At 41.4% G+C, this 21,670-nt stretch overlaps 2 protein-coding genes across 2 annotated transcripts; one reads left to right on the plus strand and one right to left on the minus strand.

The window, feature by feature from the left end:
* Positions 1-1,093: 1,093 nt before the first annotated feature.
* On the minus strand, positions 1,094-2,301 carry LOC130248790 (proline-rich protein 2-like). The gene is made up of 3 exons (XM_056482808.1): positions 2,271-2,301; positions 1,915-2,150; positions 1,094-1,603 (listed from the first exon to the last, which is right to left on the minus strand). The coding sequence occupies exons 1-3, from the start codon at positions 2,299-2,301 to the stop codon at positions 1,094-1,096; spliced, it is 777 nt and encodes a 258-aa protein (XP_056338783.1).
* On the plus strand, positions 1,778-21,565 carry SLC39A6 (solute carrier family 39 member 6). The gene is made up of 10 exons (XM_056483252.1): positions 1,778-1,881; positions 3,149-3,924; positions 5,113-5,293; positions 5,552-5,721; positions 7,004-7,213; positions 8,853-8,922; positions 9,851-10,228; positions 15,454-15,534; positions 17,885-18,075; positions 18,181-21,565. Exons 2-10 carry the CDS (start codon positions 3,178-3,180, stop codon positions 18,331-18,333), a joined length of 2,181 nt encoding a protein of 726 aa, XP_056339227.1. The 5' UTR covers positions 1,778-1,881; positions 3,149-3,177; the 3' UTR covers positions 18,334-21,565.
* Positions 21,566-21,670: the final 105 nt, after the last annotated feature.

Consider the following 21,670-nt stretch of genomic DNA (forward strand, 5'->3'; position numbering starts at 1 on the left):
TCTCTCTTCCTTCGGGGGAAAAAAAAAAAGAAAAAGAATAGGGTTGAATGACTCAGAATTTTTTTCAATACTTCAAAAGCAGGTGCATGGAACAAATCCATAACCTTCTGATGTGTTGCTCTCTCTTTCTGGAGTTGTTCACAACACATATTTCCCTTCTGTCCTTCAGGCAGCTGAACTCATGAACAAAGAGGTTTAATTCAGTCAGTGAGTGGGAGGTATTAGACATAAAGAAGAGACATCTGTCACCTCCTGACTGGTGAGCAAGGTGGCACTGTCAGGAGTGCAGGCAGCAGGAGAAAGATGGCTGAGAATGGCTTGGATGTTAAGTTTGAGTCACTGTCATAACATTCAGAAGTCATCAGTAAAGTCAGATACTAGGGCAGGATTCAGTGCTGCTTTCACACTCCAGCAAGCTGAAAAACCTTGGCAACTGATCAGGGAGAGGCCAAATTCCAGAGGCATTTGGTACACGGGTACACAACTGCACTCACTTCACCAGCAATATTAATCATGTGGTGATAGAGAGAAAAGCTCTGGAAATGCCAGAGAAAGAAACAGCAAGTGTAAGAGAGCCTGTGCCTGGGACTCAGAGTGGTGAAGGGCTCATGACCAGTTAAGTGGCACAGCAAAGCAACATTTGAAAAATACAGTAAGTTTTTTTCAGGAGAAAGCAACGTGGTTTTAGCAAGTTTCAAGCCTTTCTCCATGGTGATCTCAGTCCTTTCTTACTGTCTCTTTGCCCACTCGTGCACAGAGTGATTCTTCTGCCATTTCATTAATTATGACAGGTTTAACCAAGCAGAGCTCACTGCAAAGGCTCGTGGATGCCGTGGAAACCCAAATCCCCGGCCATTTACCCTTTGCTCACAAGCCCGATTCCGGCCCTTGCTTGCCCTCACACGTACTCATTTTAACACTGGGAATCCTTGTACAAAACCCTTTCCAAAGCTTCAAGGAATGCTGCCACACCCAGCGCCATCACCAAACCACCGCTGCCAGCCCGGAATGACTCGTGTTTTCTGGGAGGACAAGTCCCCTCTGACTCTCATCCTTTTAACTCTTTGGGGTTATTCACGCCTCCCACGGAACACTAAACCCAGACTTCAGTGTTTTCTGAAGCAGGGAGGCCCTGGGGATGCAGCCTGGCCGTGGACAGGAGCGGCGGGACACCCTGGCCGGCTCCGGAGCGGCTCTGGGGTGGCTCAGGGGTGGCTCGGGGGTGGCTCTGGCGGCGGCTCTGGGGTGGCTCTGGGGGTGACTCTGGGGGTGGCTCCGGGGATGGGTCTGGGGGTGGCTCTGGGGTGACTCTGGGGTGACTCTGGGGGTGGCTCTGGGGGTGGCTCTGGGGGTCACTCTGGGGTGACTCTGGGGTGGCTCCGGGGGTGGCTCCGGGAGTGGCTCGGAGGTGGCTCCGGGAGTGGCTCGGAGGTGGCTCTGGGGGTGGCTCGGGGGTGGCTGTGGGAGCGGCTGTGGGGGTGGCTCTAGGGTGGCTCTGGGGGCGGCTTTGGGGGCGGCTATGTGGGTGACTCTGGGGTGGCTCGGGGGTGACTCTGGGGGTGGCTCTGAGGGCGGCTCCGGGGGTGGCTCTGGGGTGACGGCTCTGGGGGCGGCTATGGGGGTGGCTCTGGGGGTGGCTCTGGGGTGGCTCTGGGGGTGGCTCCGGGGCGGCTCTGTGGTGGCTCCGGGTGCCGTCGAGGCCGCTCGGGCCGCACGTGAGGCGGCCCCGCCTCCCTGGGAGCGGGCGGAGCGGCCGCGCCGCCGCCGCACCCGGAACAGGAAAGGAAAGGGAAGGGAAGGAAGCCGAGGGGCGCGGCGCGGCCGGCGCGGGCGGGCAGCGGCGGCGGTGCGGCTCTGCCCGGCCCGGCGGCGGCGGGAGAGGTAACCTCGGCCTTATTTCCTCCCCCTCCTCACCCCTCTCCCCGCGGCGGCCTCCCGTGTGCCGTGCCCGGGCCCCGCCGCCGCCGGGGTCCCTCCGCCCGTGCGGGGTCGCGGCGGGGGCCGTGGGCGCTGGCGGCTCCTGCGGGTCGCAGTCACCGAGCGGGACAGGCTGGGAGGGAGCAGGGTGGGGGTCTGGTCCTGCCGCCCTGCTCCAGCAGGGTCATCCCGGAGCACGTGGCACGGGATTGCGGCCAGGCGGTGTTGGCTATCTGCAGCGAGGGACGCTCCGCACCCTCTGGACAGCCTGTTCCAGTGCTCGGTCACCCGCACAGAAATGTTCTGTCTCACATTCCGGCGCTACTCCCTCTGCATCAGTTTCTGCTCTTTGCCTCCTGTGCCATTTCTCTGCGCCACTTGCATCGATCCTCTTGGCACTCCTCCTTCCAATCCTTATGGACAATAACGAGGTCCCCTCGCAGCCGTCTCTTTCCAGCCGCGTGTGGGGTTTTTCAGGCTGACTAATTAATATTTTTGGACACGGAGGTTCTCCGTATCTCCCTGGAAAAGGGCTGAGGCAGCATAGCTCTGCGCGCAATCTCCATAGGAGTTAATTCGCAGTCCTGCTGGAGTATTTATGGGATAAAGCACACAAACGCTCACACTTGGGAGCATCTGGTCCGCAGCAATAGTCTGCCTGCCTAGTGAAAGGAGCCGTGCGACACTGATATTAAAACAAAGACAGAATGACAACATAAAAACCAAATTTTTGTGGAGCGCTGGAAACACTTGCCCAGCTGGTTTGCCAAAACCTGCGGGAAATCCAGTGATGAAGGGTTGGGAGTTTCAGTTTTTAAGCGGGAACATGTAATTTATACGACTTATTCATTGCTAAAGGAGAAATTACAGGGCTTCTTTGAAGCGCAAGAAAACTCGAACCTAGAACTTAGTTGGTGCAGCCTTGAGGGCTCTCTGCCCTGTTAGCAGTGACTCGGGCAGAGCTGAACAAAGGCAGGCTGGCACCTGGGGAGGTGTTGTGGCCAGTGACCTCACTGTGGTATTCAGCTTCTTCTTTTGCCCGAGGCAGCGCATCTGGGAGAAGTGCTGAATGTGTAAGAAATTTAAATATCTCTCGATGCATTAATACTTCGAGCAGTGTTTGGTTTTGTTTGTTGTGGTTTTTTTTTGTTTAAGCAGATGATGATGGCTTGTTACAGAGTACAACGTGATCAGTTTCATGCAAACTATTTAAATTTTCCTCTTTTTCCAGATTATTTTTACTACTGAAAAGGAACTGCAATGGAGAGTACGGTATCAGTTATTTTCCTTGTATCGTTTTCCATACTGCTGTGTGAAAGTTACCATCATGGAGTGGAGACAGCTACTGTTGTGCATACATCAGAGAGAGCTTTTCCAGAAAAGACAGTGGGTGTTAATACTGACTTGGCAGGACTAATACAGAAGTTGCACCTTCAAGAACTCTTTAATCGTTACGGAGAAAACAACTCTCTGTCAATTGATGGGTTTAGAAAGCTGCTACAGAACATAGGTATAGATAAAATGAAAAGGATTAAAATGAGCCACGATCATGATCACGATCATGATCATGACCACAATCACGACCATCATGACCACAGTCACGACCATCACGACCATGACCATGATCATCACTCTCATCATAATCACGTTTCATTGAGTAAAAGCTCTGAGAAGGCTGCGTGTCCGAACCACGACTCTGATGCTGGCAAAGCCCACAGGAGCGGCCACGGGAAGGAGCCCCACAAGGCCGAGAGCGTGGAGCGGCAGCAGAACCTCGTGCGCAGCAAGAGCGCGGCTCTCGAGCTCACGGCGCCCGCCGTCGCCGAGCCCCAGAGCGCGCAGCCCGGGGACGGCAGGACGCTTCTCGGCGTGCCCGCTGGCCCTGGGGCACCCAATGCCACCGCCGGCCGCAGTGCCACCAAGGCCAACGAATCGCACGCTTCTCCGAAGGAACTGGAGAGAGGGAGCAACCTCTATTCTAAACTGAAGAGACAAAGCACTCAGGAGGTGAGGCCGGTTCTGTTGTATTCTTAGGAATCCAGATCCACCAGGCTTACTTTTCAGGTGCTTATTGTTTACCCATCTGCAAGTTTTGAGGTTCAACAATACTCATAGCCAAATACATGAAAACAACTTTCCTTGGAGCTCAACATTTTGAGGGAATATGGTATTATGTTCACAAGCTTAAAGGAAAATTAAGAATAAATGTACACTTGCTTTAATGCATTTATTATTTATATATTTAACTGTTACTAAATATTAAACTCTTACTAAACCTGAGAAATATGTACAGTTTAAAACTTGCAGTTCTGCCTTAAATCAGGAGTCTGTCTTGTTTTCCTATTAATGGAGTGAAAGTAAAAAAATTCAGTTAAGGTACTGTGATTCTTATCAAAGCTGTCTCACATTGTGATAGTGTAGAACTGTCTTTCTCTAACACCTTCCCCTCCCCATCTGACAACTATATGTAAAAAACAACTCTAAAAAAGATTGTGGCAAAATGTCACGCGTTACTTTAAAACAGTATAAAATTAGCACTGATAAAGAATAGTTGTGTTGTAGACATTTTTCTTAAACAGTCAGATCCTTTTCTATTAAAGGCTTTAAAAAGCAAGCAGGATCTTAATGTTTGTGGCCATACCAGGTAATTCCGAGTGGGTGTTGTGTGGCATGTGATGGGTGCTGAATTCACAAGTTGTTGCTGTGTTCTGCCCTGCTGAAGCAGAAGTACTGCTGTTCTTTAAACCCACTGAGACTGTGTGTAGGTTGTACAGTGGGGAGCTATTTACTCAAGAGAGTGTATGTACAACATGCTCAGTACAAGATGTTCCACAGCAGTCACTGCTACAAGAAGATATTAGACCTTGTTAATGTTTCTTTAGGTGACCTTTAAAACTCACTGAAAAGTGTTAAGCTTTTTCTGTTTGTACATCCAAGCATCTGACCCATTTGTGCTGAGAATGAGTAATAATCACACATCATCTACCCAGACTCCCAAACCAGCCTGCTGGGGCAGGATTGGGGTGGAAGTACATTTTTTTATTAAAAGGGTTTGTTATCAGTTTTTGAGTTGTGCTGATGTAGCCACCTTCATGCGGTGCTGCTGCATTTCAACTGAGATGGGATGTGCAGTTCTTTTAAGATATATTGTGGTATTTTGGTTCTGGTTAATCCTCAACATGTCTCTTTCCACAGTGCTCCAATGCATCCAGACTGATGCAGACGCATGGAATAGGCACTCAAGTATTGTTGACTGCTACAGAATTTAGTTATCTCTGTCCAGCTCTTATTAATCAGATCGATGGCAAATACTGCATAGTCCATGCTACCAGTGAAAAAGCTGAAACTCCTCCAAAAAGTTACTCCCTGCAAATAGGTAGGCTGTGTTTTCTCTGTGACATCGAAGCTTAATGGAAAAATGTTTATGTTAGTTATGAATGCAAGGAACCCATTTCATAGTTGTAAGAAGTGTTGTTTTCTTTTGACACTTCACCAAGATTAGAGAGATCTGTTTGTGGCATACCTTTTGTTAGCATTTGATTAATTGAATGATCAGGTGTGTTTGATAACAGAAATGTTAAGCAAGCAAAATCATGTACAGCCGTTACTTATTGTTCCTTTTTTGTTTTGCCAGCTTGGATTGGTGGCTTTATATCCATCTCTGTCATCAGCTTTCTTTCCTTGCTGGGTGTTATTTTGGTACCACTGATGAATCGAGTATTTTTCAAATTTCTTCTGAGTTTTCTTGTGGCATTGGCTGTGGGGACCTTGAGTGGAGATGCCTTCTTACACCTCCTTCCACACGTGAGTATTAATTACTGTTTCATTCATTATCTCAAAGCAGAGAACTTGACAGCTGTATGTATTAGTGCCCTATTAGTTCATACCCATTTGATGAGTCATTTCTCAACCCTGTTATGCAGGTTGTTTGGTGGAAAGGCTTTCCTTTTGGAATATCTGTGTTATTCATTTCACAGTCTTTAAAAGTTCAAGAGCTTCATAGCATTATCCCACTCTATTTCCTGTTCTTAGTCATATGTGCTGCCACGTCCCTTTATTGTTCCTTGAATACAAGAATTTTGCATAAATTTTCTTTGTGGTTTATTGCAGTGCTGCCCCCCATTTTTTGTTTCCCTAGTTTAATGGACTTTAGAGATAGTGGAAATTGCTCACTGAACACTTTAAATGTGAAATGAATAGTCAACTATTTTTTGTCACAAGCCACTTATGTTGATGGCTTACCTATTATGATTTTCTTTTTTTTTTTTTACCAGAATCTATCATTTCTGAAGTCCTGGGGAAAATACTACTTGATAGATTTTGAAATTGCTGTTATGTAATAGGGACAATGAAAAGGAAATATGATTGCTAAATTTCTGCCTTTCTTGAAGGCTTAAACAGATATTCTCCCCCTCCTCCCCTCTCAAAAGTAACTTGTTCCAGCTTTCAAATAAAACTGATAAAAGTGACTTCAGATTCTGTGGTTTCCCAGTCCTGCCTGTAATCCACCAGATGGTTCTTTTCCCTTTCAGTTAATTTTGCATTTTTTTGTGGAGGTTATGTAAATCAAAACACATGTGAATGAGGTGTGCAAAAAGGATTTTTATTTCTGAACACACCAGTATCCAGTAAGGAGAGAAAAAATGTCAGACTTTCTTTAAAGAAAGAAATTACAGCCAACTTTCTTGTAGCAAAAGTTTTTTGGCATCTATGAATTGTCTTAGATGGGAAGCTAACTGATGTGCTGGCTGTGACCACTGCTTAAAATGTGGTTTATTTGGTAGTGTCAGGAGTTTGTGTGGGGGCAGCTGTACACCTTGGATTAAGCTGTGTCTGTGCAGCTTCAGTGTGTGGGCCAGTGCCAGGCCTGTTCTCAGTCCTTGCAATGTTTCTTCTTATCAATAAATTTGCAATCAACAGATTCCTTTGTAATTGTTGGAGTCTCTAAGCAGAGCATCTGCCCTGTGAAAATTGTCAACTCTGGAGTCCAGACATGAGGAAAAAGATGGGAAAAGTACTTCCTTTGTTTCTTACATTACAGTTCTTCTGAATATAATGACTTTCCCCTTTTTTGTTCCCCCCTTAGTCTCATGGAAACCATCATCATCACCACGAAAAGCCTGTGCTTGATCAAAAAGGCTCTATGTACAAGCATCTTGTTTTTCAAAGTACAGAGGAGAGTGCTTACCTGGATTCTACATGGAAAGGACTTACAGCACTTGGAGGCTTGTACTTCATGTTTCTAGTGGAGCATTTGATCACTTTAATAAAGCAGTTTAAAGACAAGAAGAAAAAGGTAGGGAGACTATTACTTTGAAGCTCTGTTGTATTACATACCCATTTCTGGAAACACTTATTAAAAAATCTTCCATGAATATCATATATCTTTCAATTTAATAGCAATGACTGACTGGATTAATGATAGAATTTCATTTTTATTAGGGATACACGCTTCTAAAGTATGTGATAACCTTCTTGTGTGATCCTTTTATTAAGGACTCTTTGTTATTTCCACAACCAGATAATATAGTACAGGCTTTGACAGTGCAGTGAATTGTTTAATAAGCAAATGTCCAGTTGCATCTTTAGTTTTAACAGAGTGATTTAAGAACTCACTTCATTACTGACTTCCTTCTGACATCTTGAGACATTTATAGCTATCTGAACTGGTTTTATTACTATTTTAATTCCAATCCTGGATGCAATAAGTTTGCATTGTGCAGCTATTGCACTGCTGTTGAGGAGGGCACTTGCACAGACAGGTAAGGGTTGGCAGTAAGTGCTTACATAAATAAGCATCCAAGTATGTTGTAGAAAGTGACATTATGGAATAGCATTCCATGAGGAAACACAGTCCATCAAGCCTCTTGGAGCTTTCCTGTCTCTCCCCCAAAATATGCAGCTCTCAGATTGTTATGCTGGTTTTTATGTGTAAGGTAAATAACTGAATTTTGGCAGGTCATTATTGTTGGTAATTTGCCAGTACTGGTAACAGTGTAACTAGTGTAGCCAGAAATAAAGAATGATATCAAACTTGACTCAGTAAGATTACGCAGAAGTTGGTGATACAATAGAATTATAGAGTGGTTTGAGTTGGAAGGTGTCTTAAAGGTCATCTGGTTCCAGCCAATCCTAAGCCTTGCTTAAAGAAAGCTAGTAAATACTAATTACTTGCTTTAAAAACAGCTAATTGCTAGGCTACCTCAAAGACTAATAATCTCTGTTTAGTTTTCATGTTAAATTGGTCATTAAGGCAGCAGTTGCACGGCAGATGCCATGTATGCTCTTTGATCATGGGAGGTTGTGTTGGTGTGGTTTGTACTGAAGCTGAACTAACTGTGAGATTTCCCTATCTCTAGTTAAATTTGTTTGACAGGAAAGAACATGAACAGTTTGAAGCAAAGCAAGAATTTTGTCTCCTCCCAGCCACAAGGAATGGATTTCCTGTTAGACTAATTATGCCCTCCTAGATACTGAGTCACTGATTATAAATTGTTGTGATACTGACTTTAGTGAGCAAGGAGGAGAGATTTTACTTGGTTTTCCTTCTGTACATTATTAAAAAACACATTGACATTATGATAGAAAAGAACTAGTGGAATAAATTACTCACCATTTGATGTGTTTTGTTTCTCAGATGAAAACCTTCTGCTTATTTCTTGTGAAAAATGTAGGGCATTTATATGTGTAGGTTGGTTTGCTTGTGGTCTTTTTTTGTTTAATTTTATTTTTTCTCCCCTCCTACGGAGTCTGAAGAACCTTTGTAATTTTACTTCTGTACTTTTCTAATATTCCTCTTCTGCACTCTATATATGGCTTCCATATTGTCCTCTTTCTGTGCAGGCTGCATAAATGTTATGAATATAATGTTGTTCATGTATAACCTGAAAAACAAGTAAAATATTCATAACTGCAGTATTTTCTTTTGGAATAAGAAAAAAAACGAAGATGATGGAGAAAGTAAGAAGTTTTCGGCAAATGAAGAAAAGTTGGATACGGATGATCGTAAGTCTCATTAATGTCACACAGTTTTTACTTTTAGGCAGCACTGTTTAAAAAACACCTGATTGATGGCAGCTCTTAGATCTGCTCCTTTCTGTTGGTTGGATCACTCATATTTGTATTATTTTCAAAACAAAACCTGTCTGCTGGTATGTAGAGCACTAGGTCTATTTGCTGCTTTCATTTGGAAAGGATCAGTGGGTTAGAAGTAGTGATTTCACAGTTTTGGAACTTTAAGCCTTTTAATTCTGGATTTAGCAGCAGAAGTTGAAATTCTGTGAAAGTTGCAGTACAGCTGAACCTACTGACTTCTGCACTTCTCTTTGGACTGCTGAACCAACTGTGGTATGTCAGTAATGTTTATATGAGGATATTTCTTGATCTGTATTGATGACTTAGTTTTTTAGTGTTTATTTTTCAGGTGTTAAACTCAAGTGCCTGTATTTGTTTTGAAATATAGGAGTTTCCAAAATTATTTATAACATGATCTTTTTCTGTATCCTTTTTCTTCAGCTGAGATAACTAAATGGCACATGCTTTTCAGATACTTGTTTTTTTCTGAAGCAATTGAACTAACAGTTTTCATGCTGTGAAACTGGGACTTGGAGCCTTTTGCTCTTGTGTTTAAATTGCAGTGAGTCTTAGATGAAAAGGTTTTTTGCCTTTTGGGAAGCATTTGTTGCCATAATGTAAGGGCTGCTTCAGCAGTAGGAGCAGAAACTAAAAGTTTTCCTTATTTTGAGCTATTGGGAATTATCTCTGAAACCTAAATAAGTTGTGGAAACGTTTCAAGAAAATCTTCTCATTCAAGACATAGGATTATCAGTCTCTAAACTTCTTTACACTTCCCACAGTCAAACTGTTTATTGTGTCTTTGCTTCTTAGGTTATTTTGAAAATGTGTGACATTGTACTCTGGCTTTTTGTAACAGGGCCCGAAGGCTATCTAGGAGTGGATTCTCAAGATCCATCAACCTTCATTTCTCAGCAGCCAACTGTACAAGAGGAAGAAGAAGTGATGATAGCTCATTCTCATCAAGAGGAGGTTGACAATGAATATGTGTCCAGGGGCTGTAGAAACAAATGCCACTCTCACTTGCACGATACTCTAGGACAGACAGATCATCTAAGTCACCACCACCATGACTACCATCACATCCTGCACCACCATCACCATCAGAACCATCATCCCCACAGCCACAGTCAGCGCTACTCGCGCGAAGAGCTGAAGGACGCGGGGATAGCAACTCTGGCGTGGATGGTGATCATGGGAGATGGACTACACAATTTTAGTGATGGACTGGCGATTGGTAAGTGCTAACTTCAGAGCTGCAGCTTTCTTGGATGTGAGGGCAGTGAAGTCTTCTAGCTGTCTCTTACTTCTGTAAGGGTTTAGCTAATTAGCAGAGGGTCTTTGAAGCTTAAACTTTTTTCTGAGAGCATCATCTTAATGAGTAAGAAAAATTTCCAGCTTAACAGCCTGGAGGTAAGTGATGTATGAAAGAGAAATTATATGTTTGCAGCTGTGTTTCTTTAGAAAATATATGAACTGGGCTTCATTTCCTGCTTTTGAAGAGTTAAAGCTAACATTTTCCAAAACTGTACCTAGGCTTATAAAAAATATTTAAGATTGAATTTCTATTTCAGTGCCTGCAGGTACTCAGCAGTTTTTAAAATTTTAATTGTTTTTAGGACAAGCTTGTCTTTTTCGTCACATACAAAGTAATTGTGGTTTTTTCAATTCAGTCAGGCCACTGGTATCATTGGCTTTTTTACTTCTTTTTCTCTTTCATCTTCTTTTGTGATGCAGCAAGGTCAGCTGCTGTACTTGGCCTATCTGCCTGCCTGCCTGTACTGGTTACACATCAGTGTTCCTCCAGAGCACTGATGGGTAGGGAGATGAGGCCCTAGTTTCAATCTGTTTTAGCCTGAATTTGTTTTCTGAAACTGTGGTCCTAATATACTCAAAACCTCAAAACCTAGAGCTGAGCATAGTAGTCCACTTAAAAAAAATTTGAACAGGTATAAACAGTTATTTTACTTGTAAACAAAGCATTTATCTTTTTGTTCCTGTTTAGTTCCTTCGCCGATTTTTCCCTTAATGCTTGTAGTTGCTCAGTCTTTTTTTGATAATGTTTCAGTGAAAATATTTCTTCATCCCAAATATAGTAGATTGAATATTTTGTTTTGGACTTCTGTCTGGGAGGTCAGATTTGGGAACTCTCTCATGTTTTTCCTGGAAGGAGAACTAGACGACAGGTATATTGAATTTAAAAGGTTAACGTAAGTTACAGAAAGTGAAGTCTAATCAATAATCTTCAGTACTTAAGCTAATCTTTCCTGATCTTGACTATTGTATTTAAGACTAATCTTTACAGGTATTGGATTCATTTCAAGGCTGTTTACCATACTGGAGGCAGTTCAGCAGTGTCAGTCTTTCTGTAAATTTTATTGTAGGAAAAAATTCATTCTTGTTTGAAGAGGAAACCAAATAATAACTATTTTCGCACAGCAATATTTGCAGTTGTTCAGATTCAGTCAATTCAGACTGTATGTGAAAAGAGACTTTCTGATTTAATCTCGTTTTTGATGGAAGTTGAAGCATGAAATGTAAATTTTTGAGCAGATCAGTAGTGAAAAATGTGGTAGAAGGAAGATTTGCATACAAATGACACAGAATCAATTACCTCTTGGCATTAGGGAGATTTGGGAAGGAGCTATGACTTTATAGTTATGAAGGGAAAAGTATGAGAGGTTAATAAAGGCTTATTGAACAAGTGAGAGCAATAGCTTTCAGAAGTCCTGCTGTGTAGCTTGTTCAGGCTAATGGAAATATGGGTTTCTTTTCAGTTCTCTATGTGCTTAAAAGTATTATGGGAAAACATCAATTTGATGGTGTTGTAAAAATGCCAATACTACTTGTGTAGTAGTTCATCTATATTTTAAAGAAGATGTGAACGCTTCTGTAAAGATAGCTTTAGCCAGCATAACCCTTCATTTAAGTTCATTTACTTCATGTGATTTGTTATTCATAAGTTCTGTCGGTTACTTTTCTCCTCAAATCTGTTGTGCTAATTATGTAGGAGCAAGATTTGAAAGTGATTATTTTTTTATTAAGGCTGTTGCATCTGACTCATTTGTGCAAAAGGATCATCTGTGATTTGAACTTCTATGTGTAATTACAATTAAATAAGTAAAATGCAGAACACTATTTTTACACTAGTCTTGCATATACATATTTTTTTCTTTAGCTTTTGAGAAAAGTCGTGTCTTAAAAGTATATTTTAAGATAAATCAGCATCTTGAGAGGGGATAATGCCAGATATATTAATTTCATCTTTAGTTTGTTAACATTTCAGGACTTCTTTTTAGCAATGAAAAAATAAAAAGCGATATTCTTGATATTTAAGCTTGTACTTTGATTACTTCTTACTTGTCCTCTGAACTTCATAAGAATTAAGTTTGCCATGATCTTGTCTAAAGCTCTAGTGCTTGGTCTGTCACCTCAGCCCTTACTTTCTCTTGCTTTCCCCTAAATTCGCTGTTGGTGCAATCTATTTTATCCAGATCATTAGTGAAGATACTGAAGAAAATGGGTTGCAGTTTTTGTCCTGGTGAGCTCTACTTCTTACCAGCCATCAGCCCTATTATCCCAGATAAGACTGCTATAGGAGTCAGAAATCCTACTAAAGTTCTGTTATATTCACCATCTGTGTGGTCAATTATCTCCTCAAGCTTGATGCAGCTTTTGGAAAGGGATTTTAAGAGGATATTCCATATGATCTTTTCAGGAACTGAATGACACTAAACACTCCTGAGTCCTGTTCTTTGCCTTTCTTAAAGATGGGAATAATGTTATGCTTTCCCCAGAGTTCCAATGGGGCTTTCTATAGCCGTGGTTTTCCACACGATTGACAGCAGCTTTTTAGTCACACTGGTAACTCTGTCAGTATCCTCAGGTGAGCTCCATCCTGGGATGCACCTGAGCATTTCGTTTTTTCTGCATTTTTCTGAACTGCTGCTTCTGTGGTTTTGATGTCTCTTTCTTTGTGGTAAGGAGCTGGAATCTAGCTTTGTTGACAAAGATTGAGATGAAGGCTGTGCTGGTGCTTTGCTTCTTGTTATGTATACTGCTTATTTCACTTCCTCATCTATCAACAGACCCACATTTTTAATGAACTCTGTTTCTCAGCTAACATTCTTATGGAACTGTTTCTTATTATCCTTGGAGTCTTGTTAGTTTTAGATCAAGCTGGGCTTTGCTCTTCCTCCCTTTTGTTCCACTGCTTTTAGCTTCCTTGTTGCCAGTCTTTGTTCCTATTTCTTGTGTGCTTCTTTTTTGAATCTTAAATTATTAGGACACACTGCTTATCTGGGCACATCTTCTACAAGTGCTCCTGCACAAACAGGCTTGTTTGTTTGTGCATCTCTGTGCTTTACAAACTGCTCACCCCTTTTGGGCACATCCCTTTTGACTGACTCCCAGGGTATTCTACACTGCAGTTCCTTAAATAAATCAAAGTCTGCTTCGTAAAATCCTAGAGTCCTAATTTTGTTTCTTCCTCTTCCAGCATCCTCCTGTGTCCTGAACTCAGTTACCTCATGCTCACAAAGAAGTAATTTTTTTTTGTATTTGTCGTCGGTGTTTCCTTGTTTTTGAGCAGCAGGTCAATTGACAATGCTAATTCTGGCTCACTTTTGTGTCATCTGTAGTAGGAAACAATTACCAATACAATTAAGGAACATCCTGGTTTGTGTGCCCAGTACTGTTACCTCCACAGCTGAAGACTGTGTGTGAATGGTGATGTCCTGTGGGCTTATCCACCACCTTTCCTTGGTTAGATGATTGGTAATCTTATTCCTTAGTGTTGTTCTGATTGACCAAGGGCTGAGTAGACACATAGAACCACAGTTCACACGTACTTTTATACTGGAGCTCTCTGTGGTCAAGGGATCCCTTTATGGAGGTTGCAAAAAAACCCCCATAGTGAATTGTATTCTGTCCCTGTAGGCAGTTTGTATCTATCCATGACAGGCCAGACAAACTTTGGTGGTGTCTCCACAGCATCATTCAAGCAGGCTCTGGGCAACCCATGGACTTTCCTGGGCAACAGGTCAGCAGGTCTGTCTTTGCCCTGCATGGGAGGGAATCTCCTATCACTAAAAAAAAATAATCTTTCTTTTCTTTTTGTACTTCTTATCTGATGTACTGAACTGCTGGGCAAGGCAGGACTCATTTATCCTCTCACTGCTGCCAAGGTCATGACCATGTTCTTCAGATCAGTAGCTGCAGTGGGAACAGAAGGTTCTTCCTGTTGCCAGACTTCACTATTTTCAAATGTTACTCATCTCAGAGTTTGTTTCCTGTTCCAGTGCTACTTTGGTCTTGCCTTCCTCTTTAGTCTGATGGGCTTGGGCTTTTGCCTCTGTAGAACCTCTTCTGAAGACCCTCTTGATCCTGTTTCTTACCACTCATCCAAAGGTGCCTGCTCACCACGTCCTGCATCCTCTTGCCTGGATGCCACAGCACACATCCCAGACATAATGTTCCTGCTGCTGTCATCACTTCAGGGAGGAGCATCCGTCATTTCTTGCACTTGAAGACCTGGATAGCCTTGTCCCCCTCAAGAGTTAGGTCAGCATGTAGTTTCCCCAGTGAAAAGAAGGGATTGTCTCCAGTGGAGTCATTGCCATTGTAATGCTTCCTATGGGAACAGTACTCCTGGGTCCCTTGTGTGCCAGCCACTGTGACGTGGCTTAGTGCCTCCTTCACTGCTTGTTGGCAGCATCTTGTTTGCTGGCAGGCTCCTGGTAGCAGCTGAAGAGGAAGCTGGATGTGGCTCTACATCCTTGGAGAGAGGCTCTCCATGCAGCTGGGGACCTGACATGCCATGTGTGAGCTGTGGTGCAGCTCTGCAGCCCTGCAGTGTACTGCGTCCTCCTGAGCTCCTGCCAAGCAAGAAAAATGGCAAAGAATGGGAGGAGCAGAGAAGATGGGAAAAATGAGGACTGTTGAACTAGTTTAAGGGGTTTCTGTGGTTTTGGGGCTTTTTTTCTCCACTTGAAAGCAAGCTGCTGTGGTATTTATTTAAAAGTAAGCTGCTTAGAAGTTATCTCTCACTGTTGATTTCACAGCTTCTATTATTGTTGTCTTACCTTTCTTAAAGTATCTGACTCTCAGTTGCAGTTGAGCTGCTTTGTTCTCTTTGTATCTTAAAAAAAAACCCCACGTATTTTTGGATGGTATTTCCATTTTTTGCATTTTTTGGGAAGGGTTGTGTTGTTGGAATGTGTTTGGCTTAGTTCAGAAATAAGATAGTGAAGTGTGGTTTATTTTAATAGCAAGATTCTGAAGAATTTTGCAACTTAAGAATCATAAACAACTGTTCAGTTAAAGTTTAAATGCTTGCACAAAGAAAAATTTGAGTGAAATATATGTCCTGATATGAAACAAGCATGTTCATTAATGCTTCTGCACTTGACGTCTGAATATGTAGTAATGTTTTGTTTGCTTTTTTTCCCTGTCTTTTCATAGGAGCAGCCTTTACTGAAGGGTTTTCTAGTGGTTTAAGCACTTCTGTGGCTGTATTTTGCCATGAATTACCTCATGAGCTAGGTAAGACCCCAGCATTTCCATATGCTGCATGTGTATATACTTAGAGGTGCATGTGGGGGAATAAAATTTGATCAGAAAATTTCATCTGTGTCACATTGTCTATTCAAGGATGCTTCTGATTTATTTAGACTGTTTAACCATTTCTTAATTGAATTAACAGTTTAAAAATCTAAATATTTCAGCTACTTTGCTTAAAACTGTCTCTTGCAGTTACAGTTTTTCTGTCTAGTTGTAGTTTTTATTCTCCTTGTATGTAACATAAGTTGTGAATTGCAGGAGAATGCGTGACAGAATTTGCTTTTCTCACATCTCTCCTTAATTTTATTCTTGTGCTTGTGCTGCTAAAAAGAAGGTCACGATTAGTCAAAGTACTTTAGTCAAAGTACTTTCTGCATAACATTTGCTGCTTTTTCATTAAGTCTCGCAAAGAACTGCTGTAGCTCTAAATTAAACTTGAAATGACTTAGAAATCTTTCTGGAAACAGTTTGTCTTTCAAGCCCAAGCGATTTAAATTCGTGTGCACTCCCGTGAGAGATTATTGTCGTGTCTTACAATATGAGTTCAGTATTTGGCCCTTTTGAAGGGCAGCTGGTGAGAACAGGGTGGATGTGCTTAGTTGAACTCAAGATGAAGCTGGTCTTTCCAGTTGTCAAGTCATTTTGGATATGCAATTGGTGTTTATTTCTTAGCTGTCATGGCCACAGTCATACTTGGGGTATAGAATGAAGAAAGAATTTGCTTTCCCTTTTTTTAAGGTTTCATTCCCCAGAGGGGAGAACATTCAGCTTCATTTAATGGAGCTTACAAACCAGTATGTGTAAATATTAAACTCTCTCTATATAAACAGTTTGATATATTTGTACAGTAATTTTATACAGAAATACATTATTGTGGAGAAAACATACCTGATTTTATGGGCTGGGAGGAATTGACTCTTGTTCATACTAATCGTGGAACTTGTATTAATTACATGTACTGAATGTTGTTAATTCAGATATAAGAAGTGAATTCATCTTATGAACTGGATAATTTTAAATTCAGCTGTTCTGTTGGTTTTAGAAATAAGAAAAATCTTTTAACATTTAAATCATACTTTTTTAATCAGAACAGAAAACTTGATAGGAGATACCTTCTTTACCAGAGGACATGAAGTGACATAGGAAAATTGAAACAAAGGGGACTAGTTGAGGTTAGCCTGGAATAAAATTGTATTGTTGTTAATGCTAAGCAATGTTTTTATTATGCCAGTTCATCTTAATTGCAGTAGCTTGTAGGAAAAGCTGTTGTAGCAAATTACTCAAATCAGCTTTGAAAATCACTTTTGTTTACTTTAACTGGAGATAGCTTACAAAGAATCCATTTTATTTTCAAATAACAAGCTTATATTACTCTGGTTTAGAAAAAATATGTTCTGAATTGCAGAAAATCTGTTTCTGGCTGGTGGTCTATCATTCCTTCAAGTAAAAATAAGATGTTAAGGATCATTTACAGAAATTAATAAAGAAATTATTTTAAATTTATAACACAGATTAAAAGTACAAAGAATGATTACAGGATAATAAATTGAATATGTAATTGAGTGGGAATATTTTATTTTAGGAACACTCGGGCATATCAGGTACTGCAGCATTTTACAGTGGTGGTTTAAATTCAAACTGCTTGAGGATATGAAGCTATTAGAGACTATCCAAAGGAGGGGTACAAAGATGGTGGAGGGCCTTGAGGGGAAGCCTTTTGAGGGGTGAACAAGCTCACTTGGTCTGTTCTGCCTGGAGGAGACTGAGGGGAGACCTCACTGCACTCTACAGCTTTCTCATGAGGGGAAGACAAAGGGCAGGCACTGACCACTTCTGTCCTATGACAGGACCCAGGGGAATGGCCTGAAGTTGTGTCAGGGAGGTATAGGTTGGATATTGGGAAAAGGTTCTTCACTCAGAGGGTGTCTGGGCACTGGAACAGCTCCCAGGGGAGTGGTCACAGCACCAAGGCTGAGCGTTCAAGGAGATGACACTCTCAGGCACATGGTGTGATATTGGGGCAGTCCTGTGCAGGGCCAGAGTTAGACTTGATGATCCTTGTGGGTCCTTTGCAAGTCAGGATGTTCTGTGATTCAGCAAAAAGCTGCTTCTTTCAAAAATTCGTAGACTTAAAAATTATAAACTTAGAGTATTTGCTGCTGTGTTGTTCATGTGCACCGTCTGAGTTTCTATCCCTCATATGAAGGAAAAAGTAAGGCAAACAACAGCATAAAAGTAGATTAGTAATCCTTTAAGTAAGAGAACTGTAAATAAGGCAACACTGCAGTGCTTACCCGAGGATGAAAACTTGTTTTTTTTTTTCCTGTTACAGGAGATTTTGCTGTCCTGCTAAAAGCTGGCATGACTGTCAAGCAAGCTGTGCTTTATAACGCTCTGTCAGCAATGCTGGCTTATCTTGGTATGGCAACTGGGATCCTTATTGGTCATTATGCAGACAATGTTTCAATGTGGATATTTGCACTTACTGCTGGCTTGTTCATGTATGTGGCTCTTGTGGATATGGTAAGTGCCTAAACCTATTTGAATTTTGTATAACATGGCTTAAGAATTAGTGATTTGAAGCAGCTGTTTGTTTTGAAGGCATTTAACACTTTCTTGTTTACTTAGGTACCTGAAATGCTCCACAATGATGCCAGTGACCATGGATGCAGCCGGTGGGGATACTTCCTGTTACAGAATGCTGGGATTCTTCTGGGTTTTGGGATAATGCTGCTTATATCAGTATTTGAACACAAGATTGTATTCAGCATAAACTTGTAATCCTGGTTGCCAGGAGGACACCTTGGTGTTAAATTATAAGTGGTAGGGGTGGGTTTTTTTCTACAAATTTCCTTATTGGAAAGGTACGTTTAATATAGACTAGATTTTTTTATTGGTGTGCTTTGACTTCCTGTACTTCCCTCCCTCCTTGCCTGATAGAAAGAAACACTGTAAAGTTTGGGGGTTTTTGGGGGTTTATTTGTTTGTTTGTTTGTTTTTAATTGTGGTTTTTTACTTGGGATTTAGCATTGCTTGTGGTACTGTGGAAAGTGGTACTTAGTAAAACATGGCCAAATCTATATTATTTGTAATGTCTGGGGGGGGGGGGTTAGTTTGGTTTTTTTTTACTGAATTTATTTACTGTATGTAATTATATGTAATGTTTTTTACTTCAGTGTTTTTTTTTTTGGTTTAAAGAGGTAAAATAAAAGTGGTTTTTATTTTAGCATAATTAAAATCAGTGGATACAAAGCACAGTGAGCAAAGTAAGACAACCATTACATGTCTTGTAATGTGTCTTGTTAGCATGTGTTTATTGGTAAAAACTCATCTCTTCTGCATCCACCTGGTTTATATGGAAAGGCAGAGAAGTCCATTCCGTCCTTGTGGTGCTGGTTCTCTCAGTAGCTTGTGGATTCCTGTGTCTTATTCCAGTTGGTTTCTACTCCAAACAAATCAATGTAAAACCACGTTCTAAGTGTTTACATCAAATGTTTAACTTGTTTCATCCCTTCTGATATGAGCTCTTCACTGATTTCTCAAATCAGCAATTAAAGCCCAGCTCTTAAACTGCCAAAGCTTTAAGATATGTGAATTCCATCAAAAAGACTTTAAAAGCAGTGCTGTACTTACTGTTCAGCATTTACACTGCCTGAAGTGACAAAGCCTGTTTGATATCAGGAGGGAGGAGTGCTACAGGCTTAGATAAACAGTCATTTCCTACAACAGCTTCCTGAAGTTAAGTCTTGATTTACTTTAGGAAAATGAGCTGTGTGGGAGAGCTGCCTACTTCTAGTTCAGTGCACACAACCTGTGCTATATTTTTTTGCAAGAAATAATAATAAAAAAAAATCCTTGGTAGCATATCTAGCAGTGTGTTAAGGATAAAAAGTGTATACTGAAATATGTCATTTAAGCCTACAGTCTTAATATGTTTAACCACCCTGAATGTCACTGAAGGAATAAGGTTGAAAAAAACAATAGCAAAATGAATTCTGCATTTGCAGGGAAGGTGAACATGTCAAAGTTGTTTAATTATGAATAAATAACAGAATTATGCTGTCTTACTAGCTAGCTTTAAAAGTCCCAGAAATAAAATAATTAGAACCTATTTCTCATCCACTGCTTCAAATCATCAGCTGAATAAAAAGCTTGAACAACAAGAGAAATGTTTGATAATATTGTGTATGACAGGTTAAAACAGTTTGTTGGCTTGTCATACAATGGAAGCCGGGAACCATTCTATCACCTCAGAAAATAGATGTTTTCAATTGAGAGGTTTGAGGGTTTTAGGAGTTGAGAAATGGGTACCACAGGAGTTTTTGCAATCACTGGACTATTAGCTTCTTCTCCTTCAGCCTTTCCTCAGGTTAGCAAGATTGATATTTACTTTTCTGCTCACACTGATGAAATCCTGTTCTGCGCCTCCTTTGAAGCCAGGGGTTACAAAGGTGTACTTCCTTCAGCTCTCCTAATGCATCCCTGTGTCCTAGCAGGCTTTTTAGGGCTTGGGCACAGTGTTTTACCCATGATGTGGGAAAGTTCCATAAATGCAGTGCACTTCAGCCCATGGGGCTTCCACCTTCTGCACTGCAATCCTGTCTGCTACAGAAATCCGTCATCTCTGTAGTCCTGGGGGATTTCAGACTTGGATGAGCTCAGTTTGCCTTTAATTTTTCACTGATGGTTTCTGTTAGCCTACAGCCATAATAGCTGCCAGTTCAGGTGGACTTCTCTTGTCTGGATATGACACAGGAAGTGGGCAGGTAGCCTACTGTTGCTCGAAAGGTTTTAAGATCAATGACTAAATGATGGAGATAAATCTACAAATTTCAGTGTTTCCAGTGGGTTCTTGGCTGGCTTTCAGTGTACTCAACTGACATTAAAATATCCACATATCAAAAAACATTGCCAATTTAAGAATAAGGGATTGAACTGCCTTTCATGCAGTGGGCAGGTGGGCAGAAATGGTTCTGTCCTGTACACAAGCATATTCCACCCATTCAGTGCTCTTCAGTCATTGATGAAGAAATGTCCATGACAGGTAACTGTCAAAACTGATAACTGACAAGGCTACAGACTAAAACTTGCTGTAGATTTGTATCAGCAGGATGACAAAAGGTTGGTTGTTTTGTTTGTTTTGGGCTGGTTTGTTTTGTTTTATTTTCTCTTTGTCAGCCTTATGAAGTAGAACCTGCATCTGTTGCAATGTACTCCTGTTGGAAATACTTATGGTTTGGCAAACTGGTGGGACAGAGGCTCTAAGCAGCCCCTTTTTTTTTTTGTTGTTTTTTTGTTTGGTTGGTTTTTTTGTTTTTTGTTTTTTTCTGCAGCAGTTATTAATGTGCCTGGCTACTCTTGAAAATAAATGCAAGTGTCTGCTTTGTGTATCCATCTGTAGCTTAATAATGGTACATACCTTAATTGTTTTGATGTTACAGCTGCCTTTAGTGCCTGTGCTAGATGCAGGTAAACAGCTTAGGGAAACGGTGCTGGAATCAATTATGTTTTGAGTTTTTTTCTGTAACATATTCTAATGGTTTTTGCCTGTATTTGCACAGAAGAGGTGTGTGTTACTTTGGGCAGCAAGAGTCAGAGCAGAGGTGTGGAGGTTCTCAAGCTCTCCGCTGCCTGCCCTGTGGGGATCAGGTGCTGGTGCGGTTTCTCTGCATCCTTTGTGCCTAATTGTGATGCCACGTGTGTTGTGAGAATGCAACTGTTTTATCCTGATAGAAAACACAGCCCGGGCGGAAGGGGAATTCAAAGGCTGAAACGGAATTCAGAGGCTGAAATGGAATTCAGAGGCTCTCCTGCTGCCTGATCTGAGACGCCAGTGCAGTTAACATCTCTGTGGAAAAACTGGGTCGTTCTGTTTTCCACGAGCAGGAAGAAAAAGATGTTTTAATGGATTGTTTGTTTTTTGTTGTTTTTTAATTTAAAGCACGTTTATATATGGTCACTGTAGCTGTTGCTGTATAGCTGTATGCGAGAGAAAATAAACGACAGAACCAGACCGCAGGCGTCGGAGCGTTTTTCTCAGTGATGCAGACACGGTGAAGGATGTTCTAGCGGAGAGAAGGAACAGAGGCCCTCCGTGTTTCCGCAGGGTTTCGGCCCG

This window comes from Oenanthe melanoleuca, chromosome 2 (assembly GCF_029582105.1).
Source record: "Oenanthe melanoleuca isolate GR-GAL-2019-014 chromosome 2, OMel1.0, whole genome shotgun sequence".
NCBI classification, from domain to species: Eukaryota; Metazoa; Chordata; class Aves; order Passeriformes; family Muscicapidae; genus Oenanthe; species Oenanthe melanoleuca.